Raw genomic sequence first — 20,352 nt, 5'->3', positions numbered from 1 at the left:
CTTGTACTCCCCCCATTGATCCGTTTTTATCCATTTATCATCTCTTGGCTTATACTTAGCTTCTGAGGTCTTGGAGGCAGGTATTCTTTCTTTATTCCATGTCTGTACAGTGCCTAGAACAAAGGGGTTCTCATCTGTGACTGGGCCTCCTAGGAACCAGGATAATATAAATGCTAATAATGGTACTGTATACATATTCCTCATTATTAAACACTTGTTTGAAGACCCATATACTATACTCATGCCTTCTAGGTTGGTGGGTAACAATTCTTACTGTTTCTGTGGTGTGAAATGGCATGCAACCTCCAACATTAACATCGCAGTGACAGGTACCACTGATGGGTAACATGCTTATTACCTTTCCAGTAGTAGCATAACTGTGGCAGGGGAGTGACCAGGGCAGCAGCCTCAGGTACTACCTTTGGGGAGAGAGAAGATGCAAAAATGGCCCTGTTACAGCTAGAAGTTTGCTGTGCTGGCATTGCCCAAGGTGCAAAGCTGCTGTATTATGCCTCTGCTTTTCAAATCACTGCCTCACTCTAGTACTATTACAGCAGTCATGTGGAAATAAAACCAGCCCCCCTGAATAGAGCAGGGCAGAGTCTAAACAGGACAAAGAACCTACTTTTCTCCTACTTCTCCCTTCCCCCAAGGAGCAAACTGTCTCACCCCTTTTTCAGCATGCAGCAGCTCAGACTCTCCAGCAGCACAGCTGTACCTAGGGCTACAAAAGCATGCCTATGTGCATGTCCCTTTCAGTGGTACAAGAAAGAGATGGAGGAGCAGCTCCATGGCAGCCCCATAAGATACCTTCTCCTCCCCGCTTTGAGGGGAAAAGACAGGTCTCAACTGCCCCATATCACTGGCAAAATAAACAGCGTTCCAAAGTTAGTTCATAGCATTAAAAAAGTCAGATTTTGACATTGTTCTTATTATTAAGGCAAATAGACATATTATTACAGACTAGACCAGCAGACGTAATGTTCAACCCAATATTTTTAGAAGACAGGAGTGCTCAGAACAAAACATAAACACTTCTCTGAAAATTTCTACAAGTGTTTGTTTCTCCTGTAAAAATAGGAGTCACCTTGGATTGTAATGTGCAGTCAGAAAATTAGATATTTGTTTTATTTGTGTATATAATTACAATATGCAAAATACTTTACTTTGAGTACAACTAGTCAAAAACCTTGTTTCAGAGTTTTCAACTCTGTCTTTGCTCTATAATTTCTGATTGGGGTAGTAGTATACTACTGTTGTATAGTGTAAAACAAGAAAAAGAATAACAATGCACACAAAGGGGTTGCTTTGAGATTTGAAATGCTAGAGAATTTCTAGACCCAAATCAACTGGAACTATGGCTGCATCCATTCTAATTGTTACATATCTACGTGACTTATCCAACAGACTAACTAGTAAAAAAAAGTCCTATTTTTATTCAGCTAACAGTTCTCCTTCCCATCAATGAAGTAGTGGTTAAAAGCTGAAACAATGCTGAACAATAAGCTTTTATAAGAAAAGACTAGTCAGACTTCCACAGCACATTTTTCAAATATCAACTATGATTATAGTTTCAGAAATAAGTTACCCTACTGGGTCTGGAGGAGGATAATTTCAGAGTACTTCACAAGCCTATTCAAGCTAGCAACTGATACGTTTGTCTAATGCCTGGGAAATGTTCTGCCCAGGAAACTTCAAGGTGAATTCTGAAGGCAATTTAAATAGCACAAGAGTTTTAATGTGGTGGTGAAAGAAAACGGTGTTGTACTTGTTTAACAGTGCCCTATTCATCCATCCATTCAACCACCCACATATAACGAATTGATTTATGGAACCTGGACAGAAGAGCAGTTGCAGTCTTTCTGCTCAGAGTGCTATGAATTTGACTCGACATTTATAAACAGAAGAGATATAATTGATTAACATTTCTCCTTTATATTTCTATGTAGAATGGCCTGTCTTGGCTATATTATCATAAACTTCTGTGTAGGTCAATAGCGTTCTCATGCATGTGAGCACTTGTGAGCTCTCATTGTTTCTGTGAAGCCAGGTTCAAATTATGTTCTGATGTCAGAATGGATAAAGTAGGTCTTTTTTATTATTATTAGTGAAAGATGAAAGGCATTTGGAAAACTGTGGGCACTTCCAAACATGTGAGAGATGTTGACAACAAAGGAGAAAGGAGATAAAGCAAAAACCCAGCAGGTTTATAATTTTAACCATATGAAGAGTCTCATGAAGTCAAAACTATTTGTTCACTGGATATTTTCAGAAGCAGTGGTGACCACAGTGCATTAGTTATGTCATAGCAGTTTAGTGTTAGGTTCTGGGAAGATGTCAGAATGCAAACAGAAAAGTGTAAGGATATGTGAGCATAATGACTTCAGCATGGGGAGTTAATCGATATTGTGTTTCCAGTCTGCCTATACTCACTGAAGTCCTGGAGTTATTCTGCAATAACAACTGTTGTTGACTGCTGCAGGCATTCTAGAAGGGAAATCTAGTAAAACTTTACAGCAGCTGGAAATTATTATAATTTAACTACTTATTATTATGCATTGTATCCAAAGAGTTTGGAAATGCAAGCTGTATGCATTCTTATTACAAATAATCACGGTGAGCTAGTATTCATTCAGGTGAGAGTTAGGAGCAGTAATACAATGCTGGCTTTAGTTGCTGTACAAACAGCACAAACAAGTGTTACCCTGCAAAATGTTTAATAAGCTAGAATGAAAAATTTAGGGCTTGAGTTAAGTTACTGATCTAAGGCCACAGAGAAAATTAGTATGGATTAGGAATTAGCATTCCCCAGATTCTAATCCACATCCCTGTACTCAGTCTTTCCTATGGTTAGACCACAAGTCTAAATCTGTCTGACCCCAGACTGGAGTGAGCACTGATGTCCCATCCCTTCTGTCCAATGATTATGACTGTAATATTCCTCTTGTCTATTTATAAAATAATAGTCATCCTGGCAAATATCATAACAAATATCTTCCAGGACCACCTGTCAGAGGTGCATAGGAACTGCTGTACCAGATCAAATCTAAGATCTAGCCAGTTCAGAAAGCTGTCTCAGACAGTGGCCAGAACCAGATGCATGAGACCAGTGACCCCTACCCATGGCTCTCAGACAGCACTTTGCTCCAGAGACCATTTCATGTTTCTCACCGCCACAGGCAATTTTGCATTCTACAGTAACGTATTTCTTTAGGTTGACAGGCAGAGTGAAGTGCAAAGTTGCCTGAAACATGTTACTTGCTCAGTACTGGGCCAGTGAAGTTTGGGGACCACTGTTCAAGAAGGCGTATGAGCCCTGAAGTAGGTAGATAGTAATATCTGCCTAAACTAAGCAAATGGGAAGGAGAGGGCATGAATGTAATCGGATGTTTCTTCTTCAGTTTGTCTTGCTAGTTCAGTTTGTCTGAACCTATAGGAGAAGGCTGTCCAATGTGTGAGTGGCTTGGAGAGTCTCATGTCCTCCAGTCACATACCACATGGTGCCAACTCCCCTACAACATGGCAGGTACCTCCTTGCTGTGCACCTCCCACACTGCCACCGTGTAGGCATGTCTGCTGTGTTGTACTGTGCTGTGCTGCTTGGGGTAAGAGCAAGCACTTGAACCTGGAGGAAGGAGAGGGAAACCAGAGACCCTACAGCAGTAGCAAGACAACAATGAGAGGATTGGCTCCAAGACCAGGAGCCCAAGGGCCATAAATTAACTCCTTGTGGGCTGTATGGAACCCAAGAGCCACTAGTTGGACACCCCTGGTACAGGACGTTGATCCTACAGAAATGCTAATTACCAGTTTTGTGCATTTCCTCTTGAATATTAGGTATATCCCTTCTAATGCTCTCTGACCAAAATAGGCTCAGCTCGTGCAGCCCAGACAGACCAGCTGTTCAAAGAGGTTACCACTGATGGTGAATGCTGTCAGATAAAGTTGGACACTGGTGCACAAGTTAGTATAATACCTGCCAAAGCACATACCAGCCTCCTCATATCTCCTAGAAAGTGTGGGCCTAAGCTACTAGACGCAAAAGCATAAACAGGATACAAACGTATTTAAACTATTATTAACAGAAACATTTCCAGGACTTGAAAGCATTTCTAGTTTTTGAATCCACCACATTGGTCATAATGATAATAAACTAGGGTGATAGACAGACAGGCTCAGTGCTCCACTACCTCTGATGCCTGCTAAAACAGATAACCTAATGAAAAAAATATGAAGATGTAGTTCAGGGATTAGGGGAGTGTTTTGAGGAATACTCCACCAAAACAAAATCCCAGTGGCAGTGCAGGACCAGCTAGCCAAAGAGATTTTGACATTGAAACATTTAGTGTTCTGCAGATGCCGGATATGAAGCCAGATCCTATTCTAGCACTTAGGCTTCTAAGTATGATCCTATGACACCCTGCTCATGTCCCTGAAAAACTATTAAAATAGAAGGTGAGCAGATTACCTTCCTCACCACTTTATGTGATTTAGTCTTAAGCCTAAAGTGGAGAAAAATAAATGCACACGTGGTTTTCCACAGACTCGAGCAGTGTTGAAGAGGGTGGCACTTAGGTATCTAAATTAACAGGTAGAATAGGACCTGGCCCCATGGCATCCATCATACTGCATATTGGCCACCAAGTTAAGCATGAGATTAGTTTCTAAAATTCATCCAACATAGTGTCTGTGTATAGAGCTTCAAGGAATGCCTATACTACATCCTTATGAGGACAGAGCACATCACCAAGAAACAAGCAGCACCCACAAGCAGCCACTATGAACATGCCTGAGCTTGCAACTTTGCAGAGGAGATGGCTTATCACAGCTCCAAGTACATACCCTGGCTCCAGCATCTCAAGCATGCATGGGACCACACCCAACTATAATATAACATACGGAAATTTGTGAGCCAAGCACAAATTCTGCCTATAGATGTGCTCATTGCATTCTAATGAGAATGCTCCAGCATTGCCTCACCATCATGTGTATTAACCAGCCCCCTCTTCTCCCACACACACACACACACACACTTCAAAATGGTTGCAGGGGCACTTTCTCTAAAACTCATTCAACAAGGTTTAATAAAGTGTCCCGCAGCCATTTTGAAATGCACAGGGGCTTAATACACATGACAGTGAGCTATTTTAATTAGAGCAGCTGTCCAGAAACTGCTCTAATTAAAACAGCCACCTTTCACCCGCAAGCACGTGTGTAGGCAGCCAAAAAGCAGGGCTGATTTTTCAATGCCATACTGAGGACATGGTGTAAACCTCCCCTTAGAAGTCTTATTATGAAGCATTGGTGATGTATAGGGGGTGCATACAGGTGCATGCGCACCCCCTGAGCATGGTGGTGCACCCCCTGTGAAAAGGCGCCACTGACACTGTCGGCGGTGCTGTGGGCAGTCACCACTCGCCGGTCCCCCCTCACTGCCGGTACCACCAGCAGCATCTGTGGGTGGTCCGCGATAGCCGCTAACCACTGCTGATGCTGCCAGCAGTGTCTGCGGGTGGTCAGCGACCGCTGGTCAGCACTCCCCCTTCCTCCCCCGCCACTGCTGACAGCACTGCAGCTGTCTGCAGGAGCTCCCTGCTTGCCACCACCATGCTCCCACCACTGACAGCACCGCTGCCGCCTGCAAGAGCTCACTGTGCCCCCCCCCCCCCAGCCTCCGGGAGCACATGGAGTTCATGTTCTGTTATGAAGGGCAGTTGTAAATCATAATCGATTTAATCTGGGGTGCTGTATTCTACCACCCTCAGGGGCTTTGTGTGTCTGTTTTGTTTCAATCCATAGGACACCCTAACAGAGGAAAAGGTGCAGAGAATGAAAGAGCAGTTCATGTCCTCATACGATGTCACAGCAGATGGACGTTTGCAAATACAAGAGGTAACTGCCAAAAAACACTACTTTTCTGAAAAGGGGTAACATTGGGAAGTGATTCAAGGGTAATTGGGTCATCTTGGACATGTTGCAGATAATGGGGGCAAAAAAAGATTAGCCAAGGTAGGTCTAAATTTTAAACAGCTTTTTCTGGGCTTTGTTTCCATAGAAACATGTTTGCATTTATTTTCTGCCGAGGTCATTAGTCATGGAAATTTTCTCTGATCTTTACTTCCCCTTTTTAGCTTGCAAACATGATCTTGCCAGATGATGAGAATTTTCTGCTGCTTTTCCGGCGGGAAACTCCCTTGGACAACAGCGTGGAGTTTATGCGGGTGTGTGTCTTGATCTTTTCTTCCATGTTACTTCCCATCTGAATGGCACTTAGCAAACTCTTATAGTGGTAGGTGTGTTCTGGACTCCTATGGAATATTGCTCAGTGAGGAAAGCATAGCGTTGTTTCTGAAGGCTGTGTGATCATCATTGGAAGAAAGAACATTTTAAGAGAATTATTCAAAGAGCAGAATAACTGTAGATAGGGCAGACAGAACCAGAGAGGTCCAAAACAGATACTTGCACTTGGCAAACTTTCTCAAATAATGATGAAAGAGTCAGATATCAGTCCATGCCTTCTGAGAAGAAAGGTTACTGGACTGTTGCACTGAACAGAATAGCTGTAAACAGAGACCTGAGTAGGTCATGGGTCCTTCATGAATGCAGGTGAACCTGGCATAGATCAGCATGGGCCTGACAGGAAACTATTTCTGCCACCTTGTTGTGCAGGCTCCCTTCCTTTCTCTCTCCCTCCCTCCCCGGTAATTTGGAGGCTAGAATGGGCTGAAGGTTTCGTTGAGTTGAACAGGCTCTCCCCAGTCCTAGAAGGCCACACTATCACTTGGGGTGCACTGATGTATAAGGATGCTCTGGCATATGCCCACTTTTCTCTTCTACAGTCTGTACAGCAGCAAGAGAGGACTCATGGGAACCTCTCTAGCAACCCAAAGCCTCCCAAGGAATTTCTTATCTATTTGGAGGATGCTCAAGTGTCTCAATTAATCAGATTTTGCACAGTTTTGGAAACCTGTCACTAGCAACTCTTGCTGTTGCTAGCTGGTGCATAAACTCGATATCACAGGGGTTTTCAACCGGGGGTACGTGTACCCCTGGGGGTACTTGTGATGGCCTCAGGGAGTATTTGGCAGCAGGCGCCATTACTGTTGCTGGCACTTCCTCTGCTGCCATGCCACCGACATGCTCACTGATCGGCCAGGGTGGACTCCTGCCTTCTCAACTGGCCGCAGGGCTACAATGACCCGAAAAGGTTGAAAACCCCTGCTATATCAGCTTTGCAGAACTGTCCTGAAAAATTATCTACCCAAAATTTATCTACACAGAATCTACCAGCTTGTGCTTTATAATGCTGGATGTTATCCTTGAGCACTAAAATATTTGCCCATAAAAATATGGTAAGAGATCACTGGAATTTTGCAAAGCTGCTTTCCAGACGTTTGAGCAACAGGCTCCCAAGGGAAAATCTCCAGTCATGAGAACTTTTAGAAGTTATTACTGAATATATACTCCTAGTTTCAACCTATTCTGAACTACAAAGGCTTGATTTCGAACGCATGCATGCAGTTATCCTGATTTTGTATGCAAGATGGGTGCCTGTGAGTACAAATGGGTAGTTATTCCTCTAAGTGATAATTTACACAGGCAAATTACTACTCTGAGTGAGCAACCATGGTAACTGCATGCACAAATGAGGTAAGACATTTTGATCAGTTTCTCTCTCTGACTACATTTCTCCTTTATAAGAAGAGTATCTGTATTAAACAGATGATGATTTTTTTTCCAGCCCATCATACACATTACTATAATAGTAAATTAATGTAAAAATTACTGTGTGGATAATTTTATTTTGTCCACAGTAAATTAAGCATTGAATAATACAGTTACATGGACATTGTGAAACTGATAGATCTTAATGAGCTGCATAACCATCTTTGTTGATTAATCTGAGGCCTTGCCAATTTATCCCTTCCTAGATTTGGCGCAAGTATGATGCTGATAGCAGTGGATTTATTTCAGCTGGTGAGCTCAAAGTAAGTTATTCTAATTGTCTCCTTGTGTTTGACTTATAGGCCATTATAAATCAGTATGGATCTATTCCATTGGCTTTAGTCATTCTACCGGCTTTTCATGAGATTGGTAAATGGCATTTTAAAGTTTTTCTATAGAAATCCACCTTACCAACAAACACATGTGCTGTCATTGTGACTCCATCATGTTCTCTGGTTCTGCTGGTAGGCAGAGGTAGCCAGTGTATCCTCTTATTTGTAGATCTACTGACCATACTTCTAGACTTCTCCCCAGCCCACACCAACTTCCCTCTGCACAGCTGTAAGAAGATCCACCATACAGCATGGCTCCCTGGTCTATGGATGTGCACAATCCATAGTCCAGCCACTTCATTCCTATCCCGTCTAAACAGAGACACTGAAGTTCCACCTGATTAATTCATTTTATTAATTAGTGTCATAACACAGTTTAGATCTGTTTATGAAAAGCAGGGGAAGGATTTGTCCCAACATTTATGTCATTGTTAAGCCAAGCCTATTGCCTCAGACACCAGAACAGGAAAGCACATAGTCAAATACTTCATATCAACCATGTCCAGAAGTCTGCCTCTTGTTAGCAAAACTTAACTTGAAACACATGTTTAAGTCATGCTGGGGATGTCTGTAAGGTACATACTGAGACAGGCTGAGATCACTCGAGATCCACTGACTCCCACACTAGGAGTAATGTAGCCAGGTTAGTACAGCACCACATGCACTCCAACACTGCTCCTGGTTTGGAGACTAATATGCATGGGAATTTCAGCATATGGCTAAGCACAGATTTAAGTGAATACAAAGCAAGTGCACTGATGAATCAGGACAACTATAATTTAAAATGGGTTAGGACAGGGGTGGCCAACTTGGCATGGGCAGTCCCTCTGTGTTCCGCAGCAAATCAGGAGGGGACAGGTAGCATAGTGGCAGATAAGGCAGGAAGCAGAGAAGCAAATCAGGGAGCACAAAGCAGGAAGCATAGAATAGAGCAGCAAATTAGGTAGGAAGCAGAAGGCAGAGCAGCTGATCTAGTAGGGGAAGGGGATCAGAGGGACACTTGAAATGTAATTTGTAGCATGCCTGAAAAAAAGTCTGGCCCCTATTAGATTAGAAAATTATGGGAGTTTGGGATATTATTTAATATCAAAACATCCTGCTTGACTCATGCTGAAGAATTTCTAATGAAATGTTCTATTATCTTTGTTGTGGAAGAATATCATTATGTTAATATGTAATTTGAAAATCCAGCAAGTAAGAGAAACATAAAATGTTTTCAGCTCATGTTAAATTAAACTGAAGTCAATGGAACTACTTTTTTGCTTAAAATTAAACACATTTTAGGTACTTTGCTCAAGTGATGCCTCATTTCTTAACATTATAGCCTGCACCATCTCTTTCTGACTCTTTTATGATCATAGGACTTCCTGAAAGATCTTTTTTTGCAACACAAAAAGATGATCCCTGCAGCAAAGCTTGAAGACTACACTGATACAATGGTAAGCAAAGATAATATTCATATTATTTATATTGCAGCACCACCTAAAAGTCACTATCAGGATCAGAGGCCACAGATCTAAGTGTTGTCCAGGTGTATAATCAGAGATGCTCCTTACTCCCAAGCATCACTGCAGAGTATTAGCTATAAATTACAAATTGCTTGTTTTACTATTTGTTTGCACTGTATCAGAAAAAAAATGGAGATTAGTAAATTAAATCTCTTCTGAGGCAGCCCAAACTGGGTTAAATTGAACTGTTTATTATAAGAAAATTACTAGGGCTGTGCAAAATTTCAACGGCCATTAGGTTTTGACACTGTTTCGACTAATTTAGAGGTTGAAACAGCAAAATCTAAATGAAACAAAGGCTGTCGAAATAGCCTCAAAACAAAATGAGGCTAGTTGAAATGTTTCAACTATAGCGCTGGGGATGGGAAGTCAGCCCAGCTGACTTCCCATCCCCGATAGCTGACTTCCCATCCCCGATGCAAGATTCGGCAGGGGGCGGGAAAGCAGCCCAGCTGGGCTGCCTTCCCACCCCCGGTGTGATCTGAGCTGAGTTCCTTTCCCCAGCCCCATGGTCTGGCGAAACTGTTGAAACAGGATCAAAACAGCCTCACTGTTTCAACAAAGCGAAAGAGTGAGGCTGTTTTGACTCAAAATTATATTCAATGCAAAACACTATTCTGTCCAGACCTCAAAGAACAGTGCCATTTTGCACAGCGCTAAAAATTACGTGAATTTCAACCAAAAGAAAGTGAGCTCTGAACTCTTGAGTTTGTTTAAAATTCAGCTAAGGAGGCCCCCTCTCTTGTACATATAGCTTCAACCTGACCTTCCATTCCCTCTTTCCCCTTGATGGACACTGATCCTCCCACATGGACAGGCTTCCAGATCTTTTGTCTCTCCAGACCTACAGGGCCCTGCTGGTTCTCGTTATCACCCCTACTTCATAGGTTTCTCTCTGCCCTGCCATTGTGTAACTCTCAACCTGCCACCAGTGACATAATCTTTTAAATAAACAATCTCCTTTGAAAGTCATGAATCTAAACTTGATTTTCAGGACAATGCTATCTGTCTGTCTATCCACCTGCCAACCCACAGAAAACAAATTCTGAAAGAAAAATAGTTCATTTCTGATGTCAGTATTGAACTGGAGATGCCGTTTGACTTTCATCCAAGGTCAAATCTAATACTTCCATAAACAAATTTAAAATGTGAGGGCCTCAATTCCTAGCCCCAAACCTACATTTATGCATATAAAATAGCTAACTATGCTAGCAGAGGAGTACTTATATTACGTGCACATCTACTAATTTTTCCTATATAAGAGACTGTTTGCAACCACTATCTTCTGAACATACTGCATGTAGCCATGACTTAAAATTTGTCCCTTCTATTTAAAATGAAAAGTAGTTTCACTTCCTTTCTTATCTTCTAATCTCACTTGTTCAGTTATGGGACAGTACATTTCCAGCCTGCATTCACATTTGTCTGCAATTCAGAGGTGAAGCCATAGTACTGAACTTACTCCACAGCAGAAAGATCTTGAAAATAGAAAAAGAAACTACAATTTGAACAAAAATCTTTTCAGTAGAAATTCCTGGTAGCAAATGGTTTTTGCTCTTCACCAGTGAAGGATCACCTTCCCTGTGGGTTCTCTGGTCAAGGACGGAGGAGTAAGCAATTTGAAATTTGTAGGCATTGACTGGTTCATTTCCTCTTTCTTCTTCCTTCTTCCTGTGATTTACCCCATCATTTCCCAAGAAAGCTGCTGTGGTACACCTTATGATCTATGATGTATCAAATATAGTTCGGTACTGATACAGTTGAGAAAGAAGCATAGTCTAGTGGTTCAAGCACAGGGCCGATCGTTCTCTTCCCAGCTTTTCCCATTGACTCAACGTGTGTCCTTGAAAAGATAGTTTTTAACTTCTCTGTGCTTCACAGTATGGTGCAACTTGGAAAAAGGAAAGCTTTTAATATGCCTTGGGATACATAGCCTGAAAGACATGTATACATTCACTGTGATGGAAAAACTTGCAAAGCATTGATGCAAGAAGAGGTAAGGTGTTATCAGACCACAAATTAGACATACATTTGCAGTGTAATATTAAGGTGAAAAAAACTGAGCAACTTAGGACTGCATAGGCAGAAACACTGGGTTACACTAGGGGTGCTCTACCCCATAACACAGGTCAGATCTAGCCCACAGAGCTGTATCATCCAGCCTGTGGGACTTCCCAAGGCTCTGGAAATTTGGCAGTAGGGAAGCAATGGCAGCATTGATTGCTGCTCCCCTGCTGTTAAATTTCTGAACCTGTTGTGAGCCCCACAAGCCAGATAACTTGATCCTGGACACCAGATGGTGCCAGCATGTGGTGGAATCTGGGTGCACATGATCAGGCTGGCACACAGCTTGATCAGGGCAGCATGCATTTAGGCTGGCATGTGGCCAGATCAGACTTGCATGACTGACCACAGACCAACACTGATCCCTCACTGGTTATCCAGCCCATGGGACTACAAAGTTGCACCACTAAGTTAATGGGGGTAGTGCTGGGATGACAGCAGGTACAGTATCTGCTTTGGGCATTACCTTACTACAAAAATACTAAGAAATTACATCAATTACAAGACTGACCAGGAAACTAAAGGACTTATTCCAAGGAGAAATCAGAAGTATTAAATATAGTAGAGTGGCTGAGCTAGGATGAAGGCAACATTTTAATTATTCACAATTCCTTGAAGGGTATAAATATCAAGAAGGTAGTGAGTATAATTTGGATGAAATAAAGAAGGTCAATTTTAGAATGAATCTTTTTTTAAAAAGGGACATCCTCTCAGGCACAGAGTAGATGCCTCAGGAAATTGTTGGAATAGAACAGGAATAATAAAACCCAAACCTGCTCCAGCAGGAAGAGAGATCATCTAACAAATGTATTCCTGTCATCTCTATAGAATCTCTCCCAGTGTTGCTGTCTATACATTGAGGATAATACTCTTTACCTCTTTCCATTTACAGTAATATACAGTGAGTAATGATTCACTGAAATATGTAAAGTCCTTTGCAATTCTCCAGTGGGAAGTGCTACAGAAGGACCAAATACTGCTAGTATTCTGTATCAACCTCTATCTGGAAAGAAAGAGTGATTTTGCAGCTGAGGCATTGCCTTGCATTTCAGGAGCTCATGGTTCAGTCTGTGGCTCATACAAAGTATCCTTGCATTCTTTTGCACATCAGCTGCCTGCCTTTAAAACATAGAGGTAATTATACCTCTACCCATATTTCTATTTAGATGAGAGCAGGGGCTGCTTCTGCACCAACAAAGGTTAGTGTCTTTACAAAGGTGTACTAATCCCACTTGCTGCTTCTAGTGCTACTGTCATAATCAGAATCATGATCAGGGTGTTGATGAAATGTGTGATGAAAGCCAAAAAATGTGTCATTCTCAACAGGAGTTTTAAAAGCTGTGCCTTATGTATCATTCATACTATGCCTAGCTGTACACATCTCAGGGAGCTAGTGATGGCCAGAGTGGGCCTAATGTTTTGGAAGAACTGAATAAAGGACAATAAACAGATAAGAGTATCATTTTTGAGCAGCTGTTCAAGACTTGAAGACAGAACCACTTTGTGATTCCATGATTGCTAGTGAGAAATGGAAAAAAGTTACACAGTGGGTATCTTTTTGATCAGATGCCTCAAGTCTGTGCACCTGTTATTAATATGACCGATAGGCAGATGAAAGTATGCAGGCCAAGATGCAGCAGGGGAATTTTTAAATCACCTATCATCTTTTGAAGGCTCTGAATTGTCTTGGGAGCGTCACAAAACTAGTAAGAACATTTTCCCCACCCTGGTCAAAATTTAGCATGACATAACATGACAAAGTGCAGGTCATGGATCAAGATGAGGCAGGACTTAAAAGAAGACAGACAAGGGTGACAGTAACAGGAGACACTTGACCCATTGAGATCAGGGGAAAGACTTCTGTTGACTTCAGGGGAAGGCCTGAGTAAGTCTTATCCCCTCTTAATTAGGGTTTTTGAGTATCTATCCTCCTCTTTATTCTCTTACTCTATAAACAATGCTAGAATATTCCCTCACTTCTGCAAGATGGAAAAGTTTAGTGCCAATAGAAATGATTCTTGAGATGACTGCTGTATATATGTGACTCAGTCTTGTAAACCACTTACTTGTCACCCATGCCACAAGTATTCCTTGAAGGCCAACAAAGCTATCACACACCCAAGATGAGCAGGATTTGGTCCAGCATTTCATTTTTATTACTTTTTATGCCATGGTAATTCAGCCATTACAGAAACCACCCAAACCAGTGAGAATGAATTGGTAGCATAATTGAGAGGGGGTGACAAGGGCAACAGTCCCAGGCACTATCTTTACCGAGGAGTGCAAAAATGGCTGCCCCACAGCAGCGGCTGACCATGCCACCAGGATCAGCACTACTTACTGCAGCTGATGCTGCTATATGCATCCTGGCTGTCCAGGGCACAGACCTGCTCTGTTATGCCTTTGGAGTGAACTAATACTACCTGCCATCAGTGGACTACGCTTTATGTGCGCAGGAAAAGGGATGCAGTAATTTGATAGGAGCAAGAGGTGGAAATAAAATTATTATCCCTAACAAACTGCAACATATATCTCCTAGCTTGTCACTTACATACAATTTTCTTGTTCACCTCTAAGGTCTTGTTTCCCTCCCCCCCCCCCCCCCCCTTTACTCTTCCTTGGAGCGAACATCTCCCAAGCAAGTCATTTTTCACTTTTCAGTTGCAGGATGGAACTGATTAGATTTGGAAGTGGGAGCCACTGCCCTCCTCAGTAAGCCACCTGTGTTTTGCCATCTCTGCCATGTGCATTTGTCCCTCCATGCTGTTCTGACATGTGCTAAGGTGAGGAAGGAAGTCTCATAGACCAGAGGTTGCCTGCCGACACGGTTTGCCCTTCACTCAAGGAGTTTTGATAGCTGCTAACAACACAGTAGCTTTGCTGAAGATTATTTCTACCCTGCTTTGACTTACGAATTCTATTTCTGTCCCAGTGCCACCTTCCAGGAACACAACACATGCCTCGTCTTCATCTTTATCCACCCACCTCATTAAGTGACACAGATTACATGTGAAACACAATGCATAAGGCAGTTCCTTTGCTCTATGTATATTTGCTGTGAGTTTGAGCTGTTTTCCATTTTCACACCTCTGACTCAGTAGTGTGGATTTGTTCTCTCTCCAAGGAGGAATATCGATTGAACACGTTGCTTAGTAGCTATGCATTACCAGGCTGTCCTGTTTCTTCACAATACTCGTATGATCTTTACAATACTCTTAAGATCTCTTATGGAATGGATATTCTACTTCTTCCTCAAAAGACTGTAGATTTTGAGCTGGGGCTTAAAGAATGTGAAAAATGATGAATTCCTAGGGGTAGAAATGAATTCTATGTATCTGTATGGGCACCTAATGTGATTAAAATAAAATCTTCCACAGCTTCCATTGGAGCTGCTCACATCAGAATCAGATGTAACTGGAGAATGCTTGTTCTCAGCACCCTTCTGAACAAAAAGAAAGAGTTAAGGTTAAAGTGGTGTAACAATGAATGATATTAAGCAAAGGAGAATTTAGGCTGAATGACAGGATGAAATCCTTCTTGATGAGATCTATTTGACTTTGGAACGGTTTCCCAAGAAAAATGGTTACTCTTAAGATGAGACTATTCTGCCTACTGTAGGACACAGCTTTGTGCTAACAAGAAACAAACCCATTGACCAAAAGTCTTTCCATCTCTGGTTTCTGTGGTTCTGTGCTTCGTGAGACCCGTCATTTCCATTGAGGGTATTGTTTGACCTTCCTCACCCAAAGGCCCAACAACCAGATTTCTATGGGATATTAAGTGAGGGTTGTAGGATAAAATTCACCCCTGTAGGCTGTGGGCAGGCCATGAGATTACAGTATGGTCCCAGGACTCTCACTGTGCTAATACAAAATCCACTGCCAGCCTGCACACTGTGGTCCCTCTGCTGTAGGCCTGGCAGCTAGGGCTATGCGAAGCTTCAGTAGCCAATTCAATTTGAGGAGATTTGGCCCAATTCACCAGCCAAATTTCTGAATCTGAATCGAATTGGGAGACCCATTGAACGGTCCAAATCAAATCCGAAGTCTCTGAATTGATTCAGAAAAGATTCAGAGAGATTTGGAGATTTGGATCAGTCGGGGAGAGGCAGGCCCAGCCGGGCAGCTCCTCCAGCTGTGCCTGCGTCTGCCTGGCTGGGGGGAGCCATGGGAGAAGCCCCCACCCTGCCCAGCCCCAGCCCCTACCCAGCCCCAGCCTAGTCCAGCACTTAAAAAAACAAAAAAGCCCCACACTCACTGACTGTAGCAGGACCTGTGGGGGCTCTGGGGGCTCCTGACAGCTCCCCTGCGTAGCCTCCATTCCCTAGTTGCCGCCTGCTGCTCCTTGGCCCTCACCCTGATGGCTGCCCTGACTGGCCCCAGCCTCCCTGCAATTAAAAAAAAGAAAAGCCCTCACTCAGCAGCTGTGGGGGTTCTGGGACCATGTGGCAGAGCCCCCCCCACAGCTCCCACTCCCTGATCTCCCCCCCACCCAGCCCCACCCCCAATGGCTGCCCTACCTGGTCCCAGCATCCTGGCAATTAAAAATAAAATAAAAATTTTTAAAAGCCCTGCACTCATGGGCTCTGGCAGCAGGGATCAGGGCCCTCTGGGGGCTCATGGAAGAGCTCCCCCATGCAGCATGGGGCAGTGGGGATCACTCCCCCCACCTGGCACCCGTGTGGCAACTGCCCCATGGCACGGGTGCTGTGTGGCTCAGCAGGGCACCGTGTGCTGCCCAGGAGCTGGGGCCACTGGGGCTGAGTGGTGCCAGGCTCCACTGACACATGGAGCTACCCCAGCTCCCAGACAGCGTGTACCGCCCTGCCAAGCCACGCTGCACCCGCGTGATGAGACAGCTGCTGTGCGGGTGTCAGGCGGGGGGGGTGATCCCTGCTGCCCCACATGGCACAGGGGGCGCTCTGCCACAAGCCCCCAGAGGCCCCAATCACTGCTTCCAGACCCAGTGAGTGAGGGGCTTTTTTTTTTTTTCAAGTGCTGGGAGGCTGGGGCCAGTGGGGGATGGGGCCGAGCAGGGCAGTCATGGGGGCTTCTCCTGTGACTCCCCGCACCTGGGGAGAGGCAGGCACAGCCAGAGGAACCATGGGAGAACCTGAATCCACCTGTCTGTGCCTGCCTTTCCCTGGCAAATCCAAATCACCGAATCTCTCTGAATCTCCAATTCTGATTTGGCCACATGGAATGGGGACAGTGATTTGAGTCATTGAATCGAATCACTATCCTCCAAATTGGACAAAACTGAATCCAAATCAAATACTTTCCTATTCGCACAGGCCTACTGGCAACCCCCAACCCCCACAATAGTGTCCCACATAAAATATAGAGAATGGAGCTGATTGTGTGAAGCACTGAGTCCCCTTGACTCCTTGAGAAGTCAGAGTTCATTGTGCTTGGCAGGGCAGGATCTCTGTGGGAGACTCCTGGTGCAGCTGTTCCAACAAAGCCACCTGGACTTGCATGGAGAAGGGCAACTAAGGGGCAATTCTGTACCATGAAAGGCATCTTATCAAGGGTTCTGCTGCCAGATCCCAGGATACTTGGGGCACCACAGCTAGGTGCCTGAGCACTGTTCCAGCACCTGTGGAGCTGCTGGGTCCCCACTTGGACCCCACATCCCTTCCCCTCCTCCCACCAAGACCTTTGCACGGCACCCCCTCCATGTCATGAGCTCTCCATGCCCCTGCCACCAGAGTCAGACCTCCTCCTCAACAGCCCAAATCCCTGTACCTCTCTGGGCGGGGGTCTGCTCTCCGTATTCTGGAGGGCACAGGGAGAGCACTCAGCACTCTGCTCCCCCACTCCCTCCAGAGTGCCACAAGCTACTGAAGTCAGGGAGTGCTAGGAGAGGTGCTCCAGCAGAGTCATAGCAAGCTCTTTCAGTGCCCAGGGCAGAAGTGGGGGTTTGGGAAGGTATTATGCTGACCAGTGGAGAGCAGGAGCATGGGAAGAAGGAAGGGGGAAAGAAGTTTTACCTGCCCAGCTCTCCTCATTCCAGTGATAGCTGCTGCTGCCACAGCTGTAGCTATAGCAGCACAGGCTTGAGCAGCTGCCACTGAGGAACAGGCAGTGACATGGGCTCCTCAGGGTCTACTCCTGGTTCCCTGTTCCCTGCTCCCTCCCCACCCCAGGTGCAGGGCTGTGCCTCCTGTGACAAAGACTTCTGGTTGGGGATGTCATTGTACCTCCCTCCCCCTACAACAGGGGTGGGCAAAATGTGGCCTGTGGGCCGGATGCAGCCTGCTAGGCCATTCTATCTGGGCCACGGGGTCCCTAAAAAATTTAGAAAATTAATATTTTTCTGCCCCTGGCTACCTGCCATGTGGCCCTCGATGGCTTGCCAAAACTAATTAAGCGAACCCCTGCCCTACAAGGAACACCACTGGGCATGGGACTGTGTGTGTCCACTTCCTATAGAAAGATAGTACAGGGCTGCTCCCACTGTGGTAAAGATGACTGGGGTGAGTGGAGCCATCCCAGTGCTTCCTCTAACCTAGTGTCCAAGCTTGATGCCCCACTCACCCACCCCTGGTTGCACTGGAATTCAGCCAGCAGACACCACAAGGGCTATACAGTTGCCCTGTGGTTGAAACAATACCTTTTTAAAATGTTTCCAAGATATTCCAAATGTTGTGCCTGGCCATACTCATAGTTAACATACCTTCTCTCTCACCTCTCTGTCTCAGGTCTCTTCAGCTCTGTTAATAGTCCTTCACAGTCTTTTCCCCACACCTGCTTTCTGATACTTTTCACCATTTTGCTTACACATATTATTAATTGACAAAGCATTATAAATGAAATATCATCTCTGTGCCTGTTTTCCCACTATTTAGAACTTGTATGATCATTCACAGCTATGCAGAGAGAGGATAGAAACGTGTCTATTCTGATCTGGTAGCATTTTTTGTTCATTTTGCTCAGACACAAATTACTGCTTGAGGTCACCAAGCAAAGAAGAATCAGGCCCAGAGAGTCTAAGTTTTCTAGGATATTGTTAGTGAGCCAGATCGCAAGGTCCTTACCTCAGTGACTTCAATACCAGCAGCTCTATATGCAGTTGTGGAAGATTTTTTTTTCTAACCTGCAAAGAAACTATCATAGAATCATAGAAAATTAAGGTTGGAAGGGACCTCAGGAAGTCATCTAGTGAACCCCGTGCTCAAAGCAAGATCATCCCCAACTAGATCATACCAGCCAAGGCTTTTTCTAGCTGAGTCTTAAAAAACTCCCAAGATAGAGATTCCACAACCTCTCTGGGTAACCTGTTCCAGTGTTTTACTACCCTCCTAGTGAGAAAATTCTTCCTAATATCTAACCTAAACTTCCCTTGCTGCAACTTGTTCTTCATTCTGTCATCGGTCACCACTGAGAATAGTCTAGCTGCATCCTCTTTCAAACCCCTCTTCAGGTAGTTGAAGGCTGCTATTAAATCCCCACTCAGTCTTCTCTTCTCTAGACTAAATAAGCCCAGTTCCCTCAGCCTCTCCTCATAAGTCATGTGCCCCGGCCCACTCACTATTTTTGTTGTCTTCTGCTGGACTCTCTCCAGTTTGTCCACATCCTTTCTGTGGTGGGGGGCCCTAAACTGAACACGGTACTCCAGATGTGGCCTCGCCAGTGCTGAATAGAGGGGAATAATCACTTCCCTTGACCTGCTGGCAACGCTCCTACCAATAGAGCCCAGTATAGCATTAGCTTTCTTGGCGACAAGGGCACACTGCTGGCTCATATTCAGCTTATTGTCCATTATAACACCCAGATCCTTTTTTGCAGAGCTGCTTCCCAGGTAGCCAGCCCCCAGCCTGTATTCACAGGCAACGCGTAGGGGGAGCATGGGGGGTGGAGGGCATGTGCCCCCCCTGAGAGTGCTGGTGCCCCCCACTAACAGCAAGTGCTCCAGCTGGTAGGGGAGCATGGAGAGCACTTGTGCCACCCTCAAAAATTGGCTCTGCCAGCAGCAGATCAGTGGCAGAAGTGCCAGCGGCAGAAGTGCCAGCACTTCTATCGCCACCATGCTGCCAGTGAGCTCAGCAACCGGTCACTGGGGGACTTTCCACCCCGCTGGCTGGCCACTGGGGGGACCTTCCAGGGTCATGTCCCACTGGTGCCCCCCAAGACTTGGGAGGCACCAGTCGCCCATACCTGTACTGGTGCATGGGATTGTTCCATCCTAAGTACAGGACTTTGCACTTGTCCTTGTTGAACCTCACAAGATTCCTTTTGGCTCAATCCTCCAATTTGTCTAGGTCACTCTGAATCTGAACCCTACCTTCCAGTATATGTATACTCCTCCTCCCGGCTTGGTGTCATCTGCAAACTTGCGGAGGGTGTACTCTCTGCTATTTCCAAGTCATTGATGAAGATATTGAATAAAACCAGACCCAGGACCAACCTCTAAAACACTCCACTTGATACCAGCTGCCAACTAAACATCAAGCCATTGATTACTACCCTCTGAGCCTGATGCTCCGGCCAGTTTTCTATCCACCTTACAGTCCATTTATCCAGCCCATCCTTCCTTAGCTTGCCTGCAAAAATGTTGTAGGAGTCTGTATCGAAAGCCTTGGTGAAATCAAGGTATACTGCAGCCACTGGTCTTCCTGCATCCAAAGCCAGTCATCTCATCATAGAAGGCAGTAAGGTTGGTCAGGCATGACTTGCCCTTGGTGAATCCATGCTGACTGGTCCTAATCACCTTGTTCTTCT

At 44.6% G+C, this 20,352-nt stretch overlaps 1 protein-coding gene across 1 annotated transcript in view; it reads left to right on the top strand.

Annotated features, from left to right (window-relative positions):
• SCGN (secretagogin, EF-hand calcium binding protein) overlaps positions 1-20,352 on the top strand; it is a 48,569-nt gene that overhangs the window by 15,957 nt on the left and 12,260 nt on the right. The window contains exons 3-6 of the mRNA XM_019490313.2: positions 5,800-5,892; positions 6,132-6,221; positions 7,932-7,988; positions 9,419-9,496. Coding sequence (XP_019345858.1) covers positions 5,800-5,892; positions 6,132-6,221; positions 7,932-7,988; positions 9,419-9,496 — 318 coding nt within the window. The remainder of the gene's footprint in view (positions 1-5,799; positions 5,893-6,131; positions 6,222-7,931; positions 7,989-9,418; positions 9,497-20,352) is intronic.

This window comes from Alligator mississippiensis, chromosome 3 (assembly GCF_030867095.1).
Source record: "Alligator mississippiensis isolate rAllMis1 chromosome 3, rAllMis1, whole genome shotgun sequence".
Lineage (NCBI taxonomy): Eukaryota > Metazoa > Chordata > Crocodylia > Alligatoridae > Alligator > Alligator mississippiensis.
The sequence above is the reverse complement of the archived record's forward strand: the minus strand, read 5'-3'. Positions and strand labels throughout refer to the sequence as shown.